The sequence below is a fragment of the Heloderma suspectum genome, chromosome 5 (genome assembly GCF_057233095.1).
Source record: "Heloderma suspectum isolate Gila_16-S chromosome 5, 16-S_ref, whole genome shotgun sequence".
NCBI lineage: Eukaryota > Metazoa > Chordata > Lepidosauria > Squamata > Helodermatidae > Heloderma > Heloderma suspectum.
In genome coordinates, this window is record NC_139462.1 from 122,935,670 (window position 1) to 122,956,501 (window position 20,832).

A 20,832-nucleotide genomic window follows, 5' to 3' on the forward strand; every position below is an offset into this window, starting at 1 on the left:
GGGGGATATGTGGCTCAACAACACTACAGGCGACATGGATCTTGGAATTGTTGTCGATCACAAGCTGAATATGAGCCAACAATGTGATGTGGCTGCAAAAAAGGCAAATGCTATTTTTGGGCTGCATTAATAGAAGCTTCGCTTCCAAATCCCGGGAAGTACTCGTTCCCCTCTAATCAGCACTGGTTAGGCCTCATCTGGAGTACTGTGTCCAGTTCTGGGCTCCGCACTTGAAGAAGGATGCAGACAAGCTGGTTCAGAGAAGGGCAACAAAGATGATCACGGGACTGGAAACAAAGCCCTATGAAGAGAGACTGAAAGAACTGGGCATGTTTGGCCTTCAGAAGAGAAGACTGAGGGGAGATATGCTAGCGCTCTTCAAGTCCTTGAAAGGTTGTCACAGAGAGGAAGACCAGGATCTCTTCTCGATCAGGCAGAATGCGGGACATGGAATAATTAGCTCAAGTTACAGGAAGCCGGATTTCAGCTGAACATCAGGAAAAAATTCCTGACTGTTAGAGCGATACGACAATGGAACCAATGACCTAGGGAGGTAGTGGGCTCCCCCACACTGGAGGCATTCAAGATGAGGCTGGACAGCCATCTGTCAGGGATGTTCTGACTTGGATTCCTGCACTGAACAGGGGGTTGGACTCGATGGTCTTATAGGCCCCTTCCAACCCCACTATTCTACGATTCTATGCAAAAACGGGTGGTGAATTGAGGTCTGTGGTCTGACACGGGTAACCCAAGTAGGCAGAAGATGTGATGCACGAACTGGTGGTGTCTTTGGCAGAACAGGTTCCAACAAAAGGAGTGAAATGTACCATTTTCACAAGAAAGTCTACTACCACCAGAATGGCCATGCTCCCTTCCAACATGGGCAGGTGTGTAATAAAATCTATGGAAATCGTCTTCCATCAACCTGATGCGGTCAATAGCATATGTAGGGAACTGGCAGGCTTACCGGGTTGGTTCTTTGCCATTTGACAGGTATCGCAGGTGCAGACATACTGCTCCACATCCCAACATACCCGAGGCCACCAAAATTCATGGTGACGGAGTGTCCTGTATCACCCCAAATGATCAACAGGGGGCACTTTAATGGCACAAGTGGAGCACGTCTGCCTGGAAAGAGCCTGGGGTACATTAAGTCAGCCGTGGTTGTGCAACATTCCCCCACCCCCGGTCATATAGGGACCCCTCCCCTTTTCCTCAGGGGTAACTAACTCCTGTAGCTGGGTTTGTGCAAAAGCATCCTGTTGCTGGAGTTGCAATATCAGGGATGGCTGGCCCAAAGCCATGGCAAAGTTTTCCAGCCATACTGTGGACACCAACTCCTCCCCTTTGGGGGAGGTGCACTTTGGCTTTTGAGACAACGCATCTGCGTGCTTGTTGAGGGAACTCGGAATGTATGTCACTTCAGAACTGAAACATGAAAAGAAGAAAGACCACTGGACCTGTCATTGATAAATTTTTCAGGCAGTCTGTAAGTATTCCAGGCTTTGATGATCAGTATGCTCTTCCACTGGGTGAGTTGCACCCTCTAGGAGTTCTCAAAAGCCGCCCTGATGACCAATGGTTCTTTATCCCAGATGGTTAATTTTGCTCTGATGGACTGGGTTTGCAAGAGAAATAGGTGCGCAGCATAAGTGCTCCAAGAGCGGGTGATGGCTGAAGTAGCACGGCCTCAGTGGCTACCTTAGAAGCCCCTTCTAGACTTGGGGGCCATCATTTCCTGCCGCCAAAGCACATGAGCATTTGGTGGGACAAGAAGTGCCATAATGACTGAGCTTCCCACAATGCAAACACAGACCTGATGGATGCTGTTGTTCTTTTTCTTCAAATGTTAAGCACAATCAGACACCCCCTAGCTGCATAGGAAAATGGGGTTAGACAGCCAACAGTCAAGTGAAATTATAAAAACCAGAAGAATAGCACACTTTCTCTTTATGTGAATAACAAATGGAACAGTCACAGGACCCTGAGTGTTTTTGGCCAACCATTCCAGGTAACAAAATTCAAGTGGTGATGGCTCTTGCATCCTTAATTCAGGTAGGAATGAAATGCCTACTTAAAAGGTTTGGAGAGAATTTTTGTGTGCAAGAACATCTAACAAATTATTCAAAGAGTAAAATTATGTTTTTTTTCGAAGACACCAAGAAAGCATAAATATTGAATTCATAAAGTTTAAACTGAGTGAGTTAAATATTTAGTTCTGCTTTATGAGGAACACTTGCAAAATTCCCTATAGACATATAAAACTACCGTTTAAAACTCTTACAGACCCTCCCTACCAGAATACTTGCTGTAATGCTGAGAGTAGCGGTGAGTTCTTCTTCTCTTAGGGCAAGAGTACATAAAGCAATTTTGTCCTATAGGCAGGGATTGTGTCAGATGCCAGAAAATCACTATCCAAATAAATATCAGGAGGACTGGGTAGCTCAACAAAGCGGGGCAGCAAGTTAGGAATCCCCAATTTCTGAATATATATTTAAATCAGGGGTTCACAAGCTCAGGCTCGGGGGCCAAATTTGGCCCATCTGGGGCCACGCCCCCTTCCCTTTGCCTTTTGTACAGCCCCCCCCCCCCCCGGAATGCCTCTCCAAAGGCCGAGTTCCTGGCAGGAAGGTCTTTAAGCTACCATAGCCTGGTGCTTTTGTTATTTTGGCCCCACCCACCACTGGAATGTGGCCCCTGAAAGTTCATCTGAAATAGAATTTGGCCTTCACGCTGAAGGCGCTTCAGCACCCCTAGCTTATACCATACAGCCTGACAACAGTCCTAGATCCTGAGACTCCTAAACAATTAAACAATAAATTAGTTAAAAAAAAACAAACCCGATTTCAAGCTGGTCATTACTGTTTACAGTCACTTAAATATAAGATTAAGTGTTCAAGAACAAAACAATCTCTTTGCTCATTTGAAAACTGCTTTTTTAGACATGTTTTATAGAAATAAACTGGTCCAGTTCAGACATCATGGTCTCAGACCAATAAATTATGGATTACTGGCAGAGAATGTGCCATATACTTGTGTACTTCCTCCTTGCCTCTCACCTTGATTCCTCACCTTGTGAGCCCAGCTTCAAGGCTTGTTTTCTAGGAAATCTGAACTGGGAAACTGTGGCTTAAACATATCCAAGCCAGGATATGAAACCAGAGTTAACAAGGAATGATAGAAGCACTAAATCCAGGCTCAAAGGATGAGTAGTATTTTCCTCTTACTAGTTTCCATACAAGTACCAATGTTTTTTATGCTGATGAAATGGATTTGATCATGTACGCAAGTAAGTCTGGAGGAGACCACTAGCAGCTCTTATTCAGCATGCTTCCTCACTTGTTTCTAAAACCAGGCTCAAGTATAAGCATGAGCGTGAACCTTATTCATTGTCGTTGGTAAAAATCTCATTGCGGATCACTTTTACACAACTTAACATTACAGCTAATGCCAACAGAAATTGTCTCTGGACAGTATTCTTTATAATCTGCATTTCTGTATGGCAGAAATGGCAATATAGGCAATATCTGCCACCACACACTTTGTGCTCAATTTTAGAGAATCCAAGGCAGAAATTTCTTTTGTAGCTTCTGGAGGAACATATGTCTTGTCTACTGCACAAAGGCTGGAATATTTGCTGATGAATAGTAACAAGGAGATCACGTTAAATGCGGCAAGTTTCGCTTTGACAGCTGTTAAAACTCACCACAACTTTCTAACTACCCATGCAATAGACTGCAAATTTGATACTATTCTGTCATGCAGTCCTGATGAATGTGTATACTTGTTAAATAGTTTCTTATAGGAATCTGCAATTCTGATTACATGGTTACTGTTATATTTTACTATATTGTGTGTGTGTGTGTGTGTGTGTGTGTGTGTTGGTGAATTTTGTTATAGGCAAAACAAAGAACTTGAACTGAACAAATGCTAAGAGGTAATTTACTGCTTTACATGTTCTTGGACTAAGCCTTGGCAGTTAAAAACAGGTTCTGGCCTGAGTTATATCTGATTCAAATTTTAAAAAGGGATGAATGGAGATGAAAGAGTGGATATACTGATGTTGTTCATCTGCATTTTGGGGGTAAGCTGATGTTTTGTTTTGTCCTTGCTCAGTTAGAATCTGTGAAGGGGCACCAGCAATGAAAGATTCCTTTGGTATTTCTGTATGCTCTTTTGCACTTCTCTGAAGGTAAACAGTTTTTCCCTTTTAGTTATCATCTTTTTAAAAAAAATAAATAAATTTGGGCCAACTGAGTTTTTAAAATCTTATATTTCTAATATTTGCGATTAGAGACTTTTAAAAAAGTGGTTTTAAAATTCACATGGGTGTCTGCAGGCAGGCAAACAACATTATTTTAGGCTAGTAAAACCATAAGTTATTTGCAAGACTGCTGTGGCAACAGACAATTACAAGGGAAAGGAAGGACAAAGGAAGGACAAATTCTTTTCCACCACATTACTGAATTAACATCAGAGTCCCATTTGAAAAATGTTTCCTACTTCATAGCATTAATTCTATTTTCTTACTTACTGTGGAAGATGAGGCTTCTCTGATTTGAATACAGGCACACATGGTTTGTCAGTAGGCACTTGAGATTTAGACAGTACGTTTGGCATCAATAGTCTAGGTTTGCCATGTTTTCTTGGTCCTTTGATGTTTACTGGATCCACAGTACACTGTAATAATTTGGGCTTGCTGCTTGGCAATGGAGGTGGAGCTTGTGCAGAAAGTTTTAACTCTTTAAGCTTCTCACACTCTTCAGCAGTAGGTAACACACAGGCTAGTGACAGATGCGCAGCTGATATAGAGCAAGTTTCTGTGAGGTAGGTGGGTTTTTTGATCAGAGGCACTGGAGGCGCTGGTGGTCTCTGGTCACTTGTTTGCTGACATATTGAGTGGGGTCTCATATTATGATTGGCTTGGTAGTTAAAAGGGAGTTCTCTCATACTTAGAAACATGTCAGGCCTAACGTTAGGTAAGTTTTTTTGCAGGGGTGGCAGTGGAAGCACAGCCACACTGCACTTGCCAGAAAATGAGTGCACTTTTGTCTCTGAACAAGAAGATTTCCCCATCTGTGGAATTGGAGGAGGTGGATATCTTGGTGGAAAGGCTATATGATCTGCATAAAAAAAGCAAAAACAAACCAAGTATTAAATGCAAGTCTCTTCTGCAAAGAGGATGATCTGGGAACATGTTTTAAGTTTATTTATTTAATTATTTTAGGTGAGAGAGAAAGGAGGAAATGCCATGAGGAACAAGGTGACGGCAGAGATGCATAACTTGGAACAAGCTAGAATAACCACATTAAAAATGGTCTTTTAAAAGCAGGTGGCATTAGAGCCCGCACTTGTACATGCTTCAGACCTGGGCCATGACTCATCAGCCCAGCTCTCTGGCACAAGTGTCCATTTTGGGTACCATCATTTGTTTGTTTGTTTGTTTATTTCTATACTGCCCAATAGCCGAAGCTCTCTGGGAGGTTCACAAAAATTAAAATCAAAAAGCGCAGCATAAAACAATATAAAATATGAAATCATTAAAACCACAATAGAACAATACAACCAAAATAAATCCTAGCAGCAGTGCAGAGATTTAAAGTACAGATTTAAAACACCAAAGCCAAAAGACTAGGAAACTCAAATGCTAAAATATTGGGAGAATAAAGAGGTCTTCACCTGGCGCTGGAAGAAGTACAACATAGGTGCCAAGTGAACCTCTCTAGGGAGCTCATTCTACAGCCGGGATAGAATGGCCTTTTCCACAGCAGAAAAGGCCATCAGTGACCAAAAGCTATCTTGCATGCATAGGAGGACATTTCAAGATGTGTATCAGAATGACATTTTGTGGGGGGAATGAGTGACAGGTGTACAATTTGTAATTTTGGTGATAAAAGCTGAGGCATAGACATTGTAAGCAATTTTTTTATCTAAACAAAGGGCTACCACTAACCCATTTCTCTCTGTCTGTCTGTCTGACTGTCTCTCCTGTCATCTTCATATTTGGAAAGAGACTATTATTATTTGTTCTTTAAAAAGGGTTGTGGGATTGACTCTTGATATGGCACACTAGATGGATTTTGAAGTGGGGCATTGTTCATCCCAATATATTTCTTATGTGACGTAGAAGGCAAGATACCTAAAAAGAGAGTGGCAGATGGACAGAGCTTGAGATGTTCAGAGAAAGTTTTGAGCGCCATCAGTTTCAGGATTGGGGCACCAGCCACCTATATAATTAAATCAAATTCTATCTATCTGTCTGTCTATCTATCTCAGTACCATGACCTTGACCAAAACAGGACAGAATATCATCATGTCTTTCACAAATAAGATAGAAATTGTCACTATTGATACTGTTGCTATTGATACTCTTTTCATTAAACCAGTAAGGCAATTCTACTCCCCCAAGTACCTCACTTGCATAGATCCTCATCTATTTAGACTTTTGCACCAGCACAGCATGCTGATTGCCTACCCACAAAAATATCATTCACAAGTCAGATTTCTGCAACCACCAATTTGATTTCTATAAGGACATAACATCTCAGTTCCACATACCTTCACAGTTTACACAATCTGAGATTTCTGGCTGTACGTATTCATCATCTTCATCCTGGTCATAATCTGAAAATAAATGTAAAGCATTAAATATCACAGCTAAACCGCTTGGAACATGTCAGGGGCTCTGGAACAGCAGACTTACTAGCAGGTTCCTAGCACAAATGGCTCAGGCAGACATAAACATGGTTGGGCTGAAAGGGACACAAGTTATTAGCAACCTTTTCACACCCTTACAAAGTTCTCCTCTTTCTGGGTAGGTTGGGGAGCCTCACAGCCCCCCCTTAAAGGCAATCCTTTTTAGAAATAGGAAAGGACTGACAAGGCCAGAGGGAGCTCTGCTACTTAGAGGGGCTCTGTTGTATCAGAGAATAGCCAATAGGGATTAAGCAAAGAGAACACTTATCACCAATGACAAAGTAAGACCTGCCATGCCAAAAAAAGGTCTCCAGTCTCAGGCCAGTCTTCTCTGAAACAGCCAGAAAGGCAAAAAACAGAACCTCCACACCATGAGCTTGACACAAGTACTGAATTGTTTTTTTTTCCTTATTAAAAAGAAAACAAGAACTATTTATTAACTGGGGAACATTTTGGGACAAGCCAGGCCTATACAAGAGGAATGGGCTCCACTTGAACCAAAATGGAACCAGACTGCTGGTGCTAAACATAAAAAAGGTGGCAGAGTAGCTTTTAAACTAAACCCTGGGGGAAAGCCAACAGGAGCTGGGAAGCATCTGGTTCGGGTTAAATCATCCCAAAGGGATGGAGATGAAAATGCTTCCAATTGCCCAAATATAGAAGGGGAGGAAACAGGCCATGAGTATATGGAGGAACATGATAGCCAATCGGAAAGGCCTAAGTTGGTGACAATATCAGGATACAAAACTAATTTAGTGCTAGGAACATGCTATCATCCCCCAGACCAGAATGCTCAGGATGACCATGAGACAGAAAACGAAGTCAGGGAGGCCTCCAAACAAAGGAAGTGTTGTAATAATGGGTGACTTCAATTACCCCCACGTTTCCTGGATAAATGCATGTTCTAAGTGCAACAAAAGGTTAAGTTTCGCAATGCAATGCCCTAAAGAACAGTTGGTCACAGAACTGACCAAACGGGAAGCGACCCTGGATTGAATCCTAAATGGTGTCACCCAGGACCTAGTACAAGATGTAAATGTTGCTGAACCAATTGGAGACAGTGGCCACTTTACTATCAGATTTAATATATATTTAAGTGGAAAACTGCCAAGGCAGTCCAACACAGTCACATTTGACTTCAAAAGAGGAAACTTCTCTAAAATTAGGGAACTGGACTCAGGGGTGTTGCTAGGTTCTTAAAAGATCTAGGGCACAGGCCCATAACACAAATGTGTGCACAGAAAATCCAAGTCTAAGCACACCTCGTGTGTGTGTGTGTGTGTGTATATATATAAAAAAAGGTAAAGGTGTCCCCAACCAGTCGGGTCCGACTCTAGGGTGTGGTGCTTATCTCCATTTCTAAGCCGAAGAGCCAGCGCTGTCCAAAGATGCTTCCGTGGTCATGTGGCTGGCATGACTGAACACCGAGGTGCACGGAACGCTGTTACCTTTCCCGCTGAGGCGGTACCTATTTATCTACTTGCAATTTCTTGCTTTCGAACTGCTAGGTTGGCAGAAGCTGGGACTAAAGACGGAGCTCACTCCGTCACGCAGCACTCGGGTCTCGAACTGCTGTCCTGCCGACCTTCCAGTCTGCAGTTCAGCGTCTTAACCACTAAGCCACCGCGGCCCCGTATATATATATATATATATATATATGCGCACGTGTGTGCGTGCATGCGTGGTGTGCACTTGTGGTGTGCTTGCGTGTGTGTATACTATACATTACATAACATACATAAGAAGTGTGCACTGACCCCCCACGCCACTTCAACTCAGACCCTGATTCAGCATTTTGGAAAACATCCCACTTCTACTTGGGCCAATTTGTAGTCATTCCACTTCAGTTCAGCACCAAACCTGAGTCAAGGTTTGTAAAAATTAGTCTTTATGCTTCCTGTTGACTACCATGGGAAATAAGAAAAAACTGTAACCTTTTTCTCTTGGTCAGAATGGGATGATAATTACAGACATAGTAGCCCCCCTAGAAGGGGATTACACCCGCCCAGTATCAGAAAAATAGCTGCAGGGTTTATAGTTTTATTTTCTTTTAAAGGGAACTGTCAATAACATTTTTATTCCTTGGGTAAACTGGATAAAAATTTCAGGATTCATTGCCCCATCAGAGGAGATCATGTCTGCCAAATTTCAGAATGATAGCCACAGGGGGGGTTGTGCAAGGGTGGCCTTGACATTTTGAGGTCTACAAACTTATTTCCCTATTTTCCTTGTGGATCATTGTTCTGAAAATTACATACAGCCTAGAGTTGTCCCTAAGTAAGAAACCAGCAAAGTTTCAGAAGGATAGGTGCAGCAGTTCATGTAGAACGGGAGTTCGCCAATGTGGTGGAGGGGGTGATTTGCTTTCATTTCCCTTTACCCCTTCCCCAATAGTTTTGGGGTACATTTGTATGCAAATGCACAGGTCATTAAAGGTGTCCCCCAGGCAAGAAACCTACAAAGTTTCTGAAGGCTATACATGCATGCAAATTTAGAATTACTAGAATTTATATATATTTCACCAATGTTAGCAGCAGGGGAACATGAGTAGGAATGTGCTATTGCACTCATGTCATGCATGTGGGTTTCCTGTGGGCATCTGGTTAGCCACTGTGTGAACAGAATGCTGGACTAGAGGAGCTTGGTCTGATGCAGCATGGCTCTTCTTATGTTTTTAAGGATAAAGTGCCTCTGAACATATGAAGAATGCTTTTCTTTCACCACCAAGCACTTACACTCTCCCCGTACAAATTCTATTCCCCTCCATGTAACCATCCCTCCTCATCCTGCCATCCTCCAGCAACTCTTCATAAAAGCAGACCTCTTGTTTTGTGCAACTCTCCTCTACCTCCTTGTTATGCAAAAGCTCTCAATTTATCTTCCTCCCCATAACTTCATTTGTGCCAAGACTTCACCAGGCTTCAGCCAATGAGTCTGTTTTCAAAACTAGGGCTAAGCTATGGAGAAACTCTGAGCAGGTACTAAGTGCCTTTCTCTCACCACTGAAGCTAGAGTTCATGCAAAATAAAAAACACATACACGAATGACAAAACATGCATAGGACTGAACTGAAAGGGTAGGCAATTCATTGGATGGAATTGGGTAGGCCCTGTATTAAGCCTGAAGTGCCATGTTTACTCAGAAACAGGCCTTGTTTCTGAGTAAACATGCAGAACATCAGGGTGCAAACCACCCTGCAAAAGTAACTTGTGCTGGAATACTATGCACACTTTCCTGAGGATAAGCCTCATTAAACATAAAGGGGCTTCTGAGTAGGCATACATAGGATTGTATAAAAGAGCAGTATTTATCTCCCCTCCACTTAAAAAACAAACCCCAAACTCCTATTTTTATTAAAGCTTTCTGTTCAGAGGAACATAGGAAGCTGCCTTGTACTGAGTCAGACCCTGGGTCCATCTAGCACAGTATTGTTGACACTGACTGGCAGCAGCGGCTCTCCAGGGTTTCAGGCAGGATTCTTTCCTAGCCCTCCCTGGAGATGCTGGGGATTGAACCTGCAGCCTTCTGCATACCAAGCATGTGCTCTGCCACTGAGCCACAGCCCTTCCTGTTGCTGGATAATGGCAACTGACAAACAAAAAAGCCCCAGATTTGTTTCTCTGCAACCATGTGAACCCACGTTTCTCAAAGGCTTGAGTGAGGAGAAGGAGAAAAACAAGCCCTCTTGTCTGTTTGTATAAAGTCAAATACAGTTCAGAACTTCTCTTGCCCACCGAAGAGAATTTTCTTTAAGGATTCTTCAAGATATGCTCTGGATGGAATAAACAAGAGAAAGAGAGAAAGAAAGAAGAAAGAAAAAAGAAAAAAAGAAAGAACAGGGGAGGGGAGGGGAGGGGGGAGAAGAAAAGAAGAATGGTGACTGGAAATGTGCGTGGGGGGGGGGGAATTCCCTAAGCCAGGTGGCTCCTTTCAAAGAAGTGGTACTTCAACGGAATTTAGGAGGCTGTGGAGGGTTTGTAAGGATTGCATGTACTTAAATTAACTTTATGAGGTGAGGTGGCTGAGGGCATTTTCTAGCTTTTTTAAAACTGTAGAACCTATTTAAAAGCCTCAGCAGTTCCTCAATCATGACGCAACATAGTCCTAGCTCTCCTTTTGGAATAATTTGAGTCCTACAGCTATTTAGGAGAAATTAAAGTGGAGGGGGAGAAAGAAGTTTGTGGAGGCTGACTGGACCCTTTGCTGTACTGAAGCTACTAAACTTCTGCAGAAGCCAAAGTTTCCAGTTCAGGGCAGTAAAATCAGATGCTGTGTGAAATACCAGTATTTCACATGAAGCTCTTTCTTCCCTTCCTTCTCCCTCTTCAAAATTTCATTGCAAGCAAGATCCCAAGAGTGGGCATGTAAGAACAGACAAGTAGGGGGAGAGAGTTTTTTTGCACCTACAAAAAACCCCTACACCAGCAATTAGAGATAACGACCCCCTAATGGTCACCTTAAACACATTCTGATTAGGATCTCTAATCCCCTGTGTGGCTTGACTGTTTTTACTTTTTGTTTTAGTCTTTGAAGAAAGGAAACTTTACACATGGCTAGCACAAAAGCCACTGGACCTAACTGTCTGAAATTGGGCAGGTTCCATCAGCTCCATGGGGGCTACCAGGTCTCCAAATGTCAGGAATTTACCATACAAACTACAAAAAAAAAAACACAAAAGAGATGCAAGCAAACTATAAGAGATGGAAAAAAGCATTTTGAGGAGCATATTGTTAACAACATCAAGGCCAACAATAAAGAATTATTTAACTAGAAGCAGGAAACCAGCTAGGGAGGCAGGTGGACCAATGGATGATAACTGAGTTAAAGGAGTACTAAAGGAGGACAAGAAGATTGCAGAGAAGCTGAATGAATTCTTCTCATCTGTCTTCCCTGCAGAAGATATAGGACAAATACCTCTGCCTGAACTGATGTTTGCAGGAAGGGAGTCTGAGGAACTGAGGCAAAGAGTGGTGACAATGATGAAGTTCTCAACCTTACTGATAAATTGATAGCTAATTGATCACCTCCTCCCATATGTGCCTGCCCGGCCACTAAGATCATCCTCAGTGGTCCTTCTCTCTCCATGAGCCCCTGCCAAAGGAAGTGAAGTGGGCGGCTACCAGGAGAAGGGCCGTTTCTGCTGTGGTACCCTGGCTGTGGGGGTTCACCTAGCACCTACATTGTTCTCCTTCCAGTGCCAAGCGAAGACCTTTTTATTCTCCCAGTATTTTAGCATTTTAGCTTCCTTGTCTTTTAGCTTTGATGTTTTAAATCTGTATTTTAAATCTCTGCATTGTTGCTAGGTTTTATTCTGGTTGTACTGTCATATTGTAGTTTTAAGCTTCCATATTTTATATTGTTTTATGCTGCGCTTGACGGATTTAATTTTTGTGAACTGCCTAGAGAGCTTTTGGCTATTGGGCAGTATAGAAATAAATAAAATAATACATCACTGGGCCCCGATGGTATCCACCCTAGAGTTCTCAAAGAACTCAAATGTGAAATTGCTGATCTTCTAACCAAAATATGTAACATGTCCCTAAGATCAGCCTCTGTACCAGAGGACTGGAAGATGGCAATGCAACACCAATTTTTAAAAAAGGATCCAGGGGGGATCCGGGAAACTACAGGCCGGTTAGCTTAATGTCTGTTCTGGGAAAATTGGTTGAAAGCACTATTAAAGATAGTTAGTAAGTGTATAGAAGGACAAGCCCTGCTGAAAAGGTATCATCAACATGGCTTCCGCAAAGGTAAGTCCTGTCTCACTAACCTTTTAGAGTAGTTTGAGAGTGTCGATAAACATGTAGACAGGGCTGATCCGGTAGACATTGTTTACTTGGATTTCCAAAAGGCTTTTGACAAATGGTAAATTTTCCCAATGGAGGGATGTAAAAAGTGGGGTCCCACATGGATCTGTACTGGGACCAATACACTTTTCAACTTGTTCATAAATTATCTAGAATTAGGAGTGAGCAGTGAAGTGGCCAGGTTTGCTAATGACACCAAATTATTTAGGGTGGGTAAAACAAAAAGGGATTGTGAGGAGCTCCAAAAGGATCTCTCTAAACTGGGAGAATGGGCATCCAAACAGCAAATGCGGTTCAGTGTAAGCAAGAATAAAGTTATGCTGGCTGGCTGAGGTGGCCTGAGAGAGCCAGGGCCTGCAGGAGAAGCTACCACCACCACTGGGGAAGAGGCGTGCCTGCTGCTGCTGCCGCCCCCGCCGCCGCCACCACCACCACCACCACCACCATCACCAGGCCTTCCCTGTGGACTCCTGCCTGGCATTATTTTTAAGGGGATTTTTAATTGTTTTGTTGTTGTTGTTTTGTTTTGTTTTTCTGGGGGATTTTGTTGTGTTTTTAGGGGTGGGTAGCCTGCCTGATAGGCGGGAGCGAGGGGGCATGTGTCCACCTGATGGAGGCAGTGGGGGGAGTGTTGGGGGCCAGAACATACCGAGGCTGGGCGGCAGGCACTGGCGGAGCGCTAGGGGCAGGCCATGCCAGGTAAGGGGAACAAGGGAGAGATGTGTAATATCTGTCCCCTGCTCCGGGCCTGTCCAGAGCCAAAGGATGGTTGGGGGAGGCGTGACCCCATCTTCTGGCCTTCGTTTGCTGCTCTGCAATGCCAGGTCTATTACCCAGAAAACCTCCCTCATCCATGACATGATCCTGGATGAGGGTGCAGACCTGGCATGTATTACGGAGACCTGGCTGGCCGAGGCTGCTGCTCCAACCCTTGCAGCCATGTGTCCAGCTGGATTTTCGTATGCACAGCAGCTGAGGGCTGGGGATCGGGGAGGGGGAGTGGCTGTTATCTACCGAGAGTCCTTGGTCTTCACCAGACCCCCTCTCCGGGAGACCAAGGTTGCTGAGTGCATGTACTGGAGGTTGGGCCCGAAGGGCAGTCTGGGGATTCTGCTCGTGTACCATCCACCCCACTGCACGACTGACTCCCTGGCCGAGGTGCTTGAGGTGGTCTCTGATGTGCGTGTACAGTCCCCTAACTTATTGGTGTTGGGGGACTTCAACGTACATTCGGAGGCCATCCTCACAGGAGCACCTCGGGACTTCATGGAGACCATGGCCTCCTGGGAGCTGCACCATATTCTAACTGGGCCCACCCATGTAGCCGGTCATGCACTAGACCTTGTGTTTGTTTCTGGAGAAGCGGGGAGTGATCTGGAAGTCGGGGGTATATCCACCACCCCCTTATCATGGTCAGATCTGTCTGGTGACGTTGGACTTCTCAGTTCCACAACCCCTCCGCAGGGGTGGAGGACTCATTAAAATGGTCCGCCCCAGGCGTCTTATGGATCCAAATGGATTCCTGAATGCGCTTGGGGATTCTCTGGGGCATGCCAACGGCCACTCGGTCGAGACCCTGGTGGGTGGCTGGAATGACGCAATCATTGCGGCATTAGATCAGGTGGCTCCGAAACGCCCTCTCCCCCTGAACAGGGCTCGGACTGCACCATGGTTCAATCCGCGGTTACGAGCTCTGAAACAGGAGGTGAGATGGCTAGAGCGCCGGTGGCGGAAGTCTCGCTCCAAAGACGATAAGACACAGGCTAGAGCTGTATCTTCAGCCTATCACGTGGCGGTGAAGGCAGCAAAAAAGGAATATTATGCTGCCTCCATCGCGTCTGCAGAGTGCTGTCCCAGGAGGCTGTTCCAAGTGGTCCGGAGCCTGGTCGGTCCTGTGGCTCCGGAACCACTGGAGCATTCTAAGGCCTCCTGTGAGGCCTTGGCAAGGCACTTTGCAGATAAAATTGATCAGATTAGGTGTGTTACTCTGCACGCTGTGGATACAGTTAGTGAGCAAGAGGCGGCCTGTGGAAAACCGGTTTTGTGGGATCGGTTCCAGCTTCTTCCTCCTGATGAAGTGGACAAGGTGCTTTCATCTGTAAGGCCGACCACCTGCTTACTTGATCCTTGCCCATCTTGGCTCATTATGGGCTGCATAGAGAGACTGGGTGAGGGGATCAGGGCGGTGGTGAACGCCTCCCTTGAGGAGGGAGTGATGCCATCAGCTCTCAAGGAGGCAGTGATAAGACTGCTCTTAAAAAAGCCCTCCTTGGATCCTCAAGTTTTGAACAACTTTCGCCCAGTCTCAAATCTGCCATTTTTGGGCAAGGTGATTGAGCGGGTGGTGGCGGTGCAGTTGAAGGCACACTTGGAAGAAACTGATTATCTAGACCCATTTCAGTCGGGCTTCAGGCTTGGGCATGGGACAGAAACGGCCTTGGTCGCCTTGGTAGATGATATGAGGAGGGCTCTGGATAGGGGTGAATGCTCCTTCCTTGTTCTCCTCGACCTCTCAGCGGCTTTTGATACCGTTGACCACGGTATCCTCCTGGACCGCCTGGAGGGGTTGGGCATTGGAGACACCGTATTGCGGTGGTTCCGGTCCTTCCTCTCCGGCAGGTACCAGAGGGTAGCACTGGGAGAGGAGGTTTCGGACCCGTGGCCACTTACTTGTGGGGTGCCACAGGGTTCCATCCTCTCCCCGATGCCGATGACACGCAGCTCTACCTCTCATTCAAATCTTCACCAAGGTTGGCTGTAGAATCCCTGTCCAAATGTCTGGAGACGGTGAGTGGCTGGATGGGGAGGAATAAGCTGAAGCTGAACCCTGACAAGACCAAGGTACTTTTGGTGGGAGACAAGAGGAGGCTGGGGGATGTTGACCTGGTGTTGAATGGGGTACGGCTACCCTTGAAAGACCAGGTCCGCAGCCTGGGGGTCATTTTGGACTCCCAGCTGTCCATGGAGGCTCAGGTGGCAGCTGTGAGCCGGATAGCGCTGTATCAACTCCATCTGATACGGCGGCTGCGCCCCTTCCTTCCTGACCATCTGCTCCCATCGGTAGTACATGCCCTGGTCTCCTCTCGTTTAGACTACTGTAATGCGCTCTATGTGGGGTTACCCTTGAAGACGGTTCGGAAACCGCAGCTGGTACAGAACGTGGTGGCTCGCCTGATTAAAGGCAGCCGCCGGCGAGATCACATCACTCCAGTGCTGAAGGAGTTGCACTGGTTACCGGTTCTTTTCCAGGCCAAATTCAAGGTGTTGGTTTTGACCTTTAAAACCCTATATGGTTCCGGCCCAGCCTATCTTAAGGAGCGCCTCCAGCAGCACCAGACAGGCCGCTTAACAAGATCAGCCTCAGATGGCCTTCTCTTTGTCCCATCAGCCAGGACAGCTAGACTGGTGGGGACGAGGGAGAGGGCCTTTTCTGTGGTGGCCCCCACTCTGTGGAACTCCCTCCCTAGGGAACTCCATCATGCCCCCTCTTTAATGAGCTTCCGTCGTGCATTAAAAATGTGGTTGTTCAGGCAGGCATTTGGGGTGGGTTAGGGTATTTTAGAAAATGTTTTTATTGTAGAATTTTATTGTTTTAATCTGTTTTATTGTATGTTGTACATCGCCCAGAGTGGCTGGGTGACCAGCCAGATGGGCGATTAATAAATTTGATAATAATAATAATAATAATAATAATAATGCACACTGGGGCAGAAAATCCCAACTTCAAGTATAACCTGATGGGATCTGAGCTAGCGGTGATCAACCAAGGAAGAGATTTGGGGTTGTGATGGACATCTCAACAAAAATGTCAATGCAGTGTGCAGCAGCTCTAAAAAAGGCAAACTCTATATTAAGCATAATTAGGGAAGGAATTGCGAATAAAACTGCCAATATCATACTGCCCCTAAATAAATATATGGCACAACCACACTTAGAATACTGTGTACAGTTCTGGTCACTGCACCTAAAATAAATAAATAAATAAATAAATAAATATTGTAGGGTCGGGAAATGTACAGAAGAGGGCAACTAAAATTATCAAGACTCATTCAAAACTAAAATCATCAAGCATCTCCTCTATGAGGGAAAGTTAAAACAGCTCAGCTTGTTTAGCTTGGAAAAAAGGGGGTAAGGGGAGACACGATAGAGGTGTAAAAAATATGGACAGTGTGGATAGGGAGACCTTTTTCTCCCTCTCATATGTAGATCCGGGGTCATTCCATGAAGCTGATTGGTGGGGGATTCAGGACAGATAAAAGGCAGTATATCCCCTTCATGGATCACTGCTTTGTTGTGGCAAAGGGGCTTGTGTAACTCAGTGAAGCCATAAGCTATTCTATGCAGGGCCACCCAAGACAGACAGGTCATGGCAGAGAGTTCTGACAAAATGTGGTCCACTGGAGAAGGAAATGGCAACGCACTCCAGTATTCTTGCCAAGAAAACTCCATGGAACGTATCACAAGGCTAAAAGAGATGACGCCGGAAGATGAGCCCCTCAGGTCGGAAGGTGTCCAATATACTACTGGGGAAGAGCAGAGGGAATTTCCAAGTAGCGCCAGAAAGAGTGAAGCGGCTGGGCCAAAGCCGAAAGGACACTCAGCTGTGGATGTGTGTGGTGGTGAAAAGAACAATATTGTTTAGGAACCTGGAATGTAAGGTCAATGACTCAAGGTAAGCTGAAGGTGGTCAAACATGAGATGGCAAGATTGAACATCGACATCTTGGGAATCAGCGCACTAAAATGGACAAGCACGGGCAAATTTAATTCAGGTGACCATTATATCTACTACTGTGGGCAAGAATCCCTTAGAAGAAATGGAGTAGCACTCATAATCAACAAAAGGGTGGGAAAAGCAGTACTGGGCTACAATCTCAAAAACGATACAATGATCTCAGTACAAATCCAAGGCAAACCATTCAACATCACAGTAACTCAAGTCTATGCCCCAACCACTGAGGCTGAAGAAGAAGAAACCACTAAACCATTCAGGTATGACCTAAATCATATCCCTTATGAGTATAAAGTGGAGGTGATGAACAGATTTAAGGGATTAGACCTGATAGACAGAGTGCCTGAGGAACTATGGATGGAGGTCCGTAACACTGTTCAGGAGGCAGCAGCTAAATCCATCCCAAAGAAAAAGAAATGCAAGAAAGCCAAGTGGCTGTCTGATGAGGCTTTACAAGTAGCTGAGGAAAGAAGGGAAGCGAAAAGCAAGGGAGAAAGGGGAAGATATATCCAACTGAATGCAGAGTTCCAGAGAATAGCAAGGAGAGACAAGAAGGCCTTCTTAAATTAACAATGCAAAGAAATCGAGGAAAACAACAGAATGGGAAAGATTAGAGATCTCTTCAAGAAAATCGGAGATCTCAAGGGAACGGGCATGATAAAGGACAAAGAAGGCAGGGACCTAACAGAAGCAGATAAGATTAAGAAGAGGTGGAAAGAATACACAGAAGAACTACAGAGGAAAGATGTTACTGTCCCTGATAGCCGTGATAGTGCGGTCACTGAACTTGAGCCGGACATCCTCGAGAGTGAAGTCAAGTGGGCCTTAGGAAGCATTACTAACAACAAAGCTAGCAGAGATGACAGTATTCCAGCTGAGCTATTTAAAATCCTAAAAGATGATGCTGTTAAAGTGCTGCACTCAATATGCCAACAAATTTGGAACACTCAATAGTGGCCACAAGACTGGAAAAGGTCAGTTTACATTCCAATTCCAAAGAAGGGCAATGCCAAAGAGTGTTCAAACTACCGCACAATTGCGCTCATTTCACACACCAGCAAGGTGATGCTCAAAATCCTACAAGCTAGGCTTCAGCAGTATGTGAACCGAGAACTACCGGAAGTACAAGCGGGGTTTCGAAGAGGCAGAGGAACTAGAGATCAAATCGCCAACATTCACTGGATCATGGAGAAAGCAAGAGAATTCCAGAAAAACGTCTATTTCTGCTTCATTGACTACGCTAAAGCTTTTGATTGTGTGGATCACAACAAACTCTGGCAAATTCTTAAAGAGATGGGAGTACCAGACCACCTTACCAGTCTCCTGAGAAACCTGTAAGAGGGTCAAGAAGCAACAGTAAGAACCGGACATGGAACAACCGATTGGTTCAAAATTGGGAAAGGAGTACGACAGGGCTGCATATTGTCACCCTGCTTATTTAACTTGTATGCAGAGTACATCATGAGAAACGCCGGGTTGGATGAATCACAGGTCGGAATTAAGATTGCCGGGATAATTATCAAAACCCTCAGATACGCAGACGATACCACCCTAATAGCAGAAAGCAAAGAGGATCTCAAGAGCCTCTTGTTGAAAGTTAAAGAGGAGAGTGCAAAAGCTGGTTTGAAACTCAACATTAAAAAAACGAAGATCATGGCATCTGGCCCCATCACTTCCTGGCATATGGAAGGGGAAGAAATGGAAGCAGTGACAAATTTTATTTTCTTGGGCTCCAAGGTCACCGCAGATGGTGACTGTAGCCATTAAATTCAAAGACGCTTGCTTTTTGGGAGGAAAGCTATGGCAAACCTAGACAGCATAGTAAGAAGCAGAGACATCACCTTGCCGACAAAGGTCCGTCTAATCAAAGCTATGGTTTGCCCAGTAGCAACGTATGGCTGTGAGAGCTGGACTGTAAGGAAGGCTGAGCGCTGAAGAATTGATGCCTTCGACCTGTGATGCTGTAGAAGAGTCTTACGAGTCCCCTGGACTGCAAGGAGGTCAAATCAGTCCATCCTAAAGGAAATCAACCCTGAGTGCTCATTGGAAGGACAGATACTGAAGCTGAAGCTCAAATATTTTGGCCACCTAATGCGAAGAGAAAACTCTCTGGAAAAGACCCTGACGCTGGGAAAGACTGAAGGCAAAAGGAGAAGGGGACGGCAGAGGATGAGATGGCTAGATAGCATCACCGATGCAATGAATATGAACTTCAGCACGCTCCGGGAGAGAGCAGAGGACAGGAAGGCCTGGTGTGCTATGGTCCATGGGGTCATGAAGCGTCGGACACGACTTAACGACTGAACAACAACAATACCTATGTATACCAGTTGCTAGGGAACATGGATGGGACAGTGCTATTGCACTCATGTCCTGCTTGTGGGTTTCCTGTGGACAGCTAGTTGGCCACTGTGTGAACAGAAGACTGGACTAGATGGACCCTTGGTCTGATCCACCATGTCTGCTCTTATAGTCTTGCTAGTGTCAGCATCTCTGGCTTCATTATTTGTATAGAGCATGCATGGTGGAACCAACTTTTCAGGTTTGTAGCGGGTGACCAGTCTGGCGCTGTGTAAACAGGGTCAACGTGACAAAGAAGAGTCTCATTGCCAGCAGCCAGTTAGGCCCAACCAGGGATCCTTGAGAGAGGGTGATAGAATGGGTGGCAGTGAGGTCTCCATGGGCAAATTGCTTTGCAGTTGGCTTCATGAGGACTAAGCCCTCAGCTAATAGAAATTGTTGTGGGTGTGGATGTGTGAGGGAGTGCCAGTGTGCAGACTCTGGGCAGCAGCACAGGAGAGACAGTGTCCAGAAGCTAGAGGGGGAAGCAGCAGGCACTGGCCAGCAAGCACTGCTTTGCTTTTAATGTTTTTTTGCTTAACTTTTTTATTTAACCTGTTGACTGGGGGGCAAGGGAGCAGTTGTGGGGGGGGGGTTTCCTGGCACTTCTATCTATGTGGCTAGGTGTCCTCCTTCATACTGGACTGTCCACTATTTTCTCTTCTGTTTAAAATGGTGTCCTCACTTACTTGTATGTCTGGTGAAATCCCAGTAAACAAGATACTCAGAGAAGTGTGTTCTGAGAATGAGACTTAAAAAAAAAATTAGCGGGCTGCACCTATTGTGCATCAAGAAGTTGAGGAGGCACCATGTGTGCAGAGCAGAACCCAAAGTAGGAGTAACTGCTGCTGAACGTGGTTTGTGGAGGGAGAGAGCATGTGAGGAGCTGCTGACTTACTATTCCTTTTTGCCACTCCGTTTCTTCCCATCCCTCCTTTTCCACTGTCTCCTAGCTTTCCTTTTTGCCCCACCCAGTTCCCATCCATCTGGTCAGCTTGAAAGGAAGCATGTCTATTTGATAGGGCTGGCCACCACAGGCTGCCTAGGAGCAGGAGGAGGAAGTGTGTGTACTGCTCTGTGCTGTGTATGTTTTATTTTGGCTTGCTTGCCAACAATGCCTGCCCTAGAATGTGCATTAACAAGGTCATTTGAGGAAGAGACAGGGTTCCCAGGATGTGTCTGACCTGCCTTGCTTTCTGTTCCTCATCCCATCCTTAATTGCTACAAAGAACTGTAGCAAAATGTACACAGTGGGAGA

General features: G+C 45.2%; 1 protein-coding gene across 3 annotated transcripts in view; it reads right to left on the reverse strand.

The window, feature by feature from the left end:
* The window catches only part of SH3BP2 (SH3 domain binding protein 2), an 83,033-nt gene that overhangs the window by 18,987 nt on the left and 43,214 nt on the right, over nt 1–20,832 (reverse strand). For all 3 annotated transcript variants that reach the window (XR_014792509.1, XM_084859913.1, XM_084859914.1), the window contains exons 7-8: nt 6,559–6,624; nt 4,535–5,123 (exon numbers count right to left, since the gene is read on the reverse strand). Coding sequence is in view for 2 of the 3 variants with exons in the window: in XM_084859913.1 (XP_084716039.1) it covers nt 4,535–5,123; nt 6,559–6,624 (655 nt within the window). In the remaining variant the exon portion in view is untranslated. The remainder of the gene's footprint in view (nt 1–4,534; nt 5,124–6,558; nt 6,625–20,832) is intronic.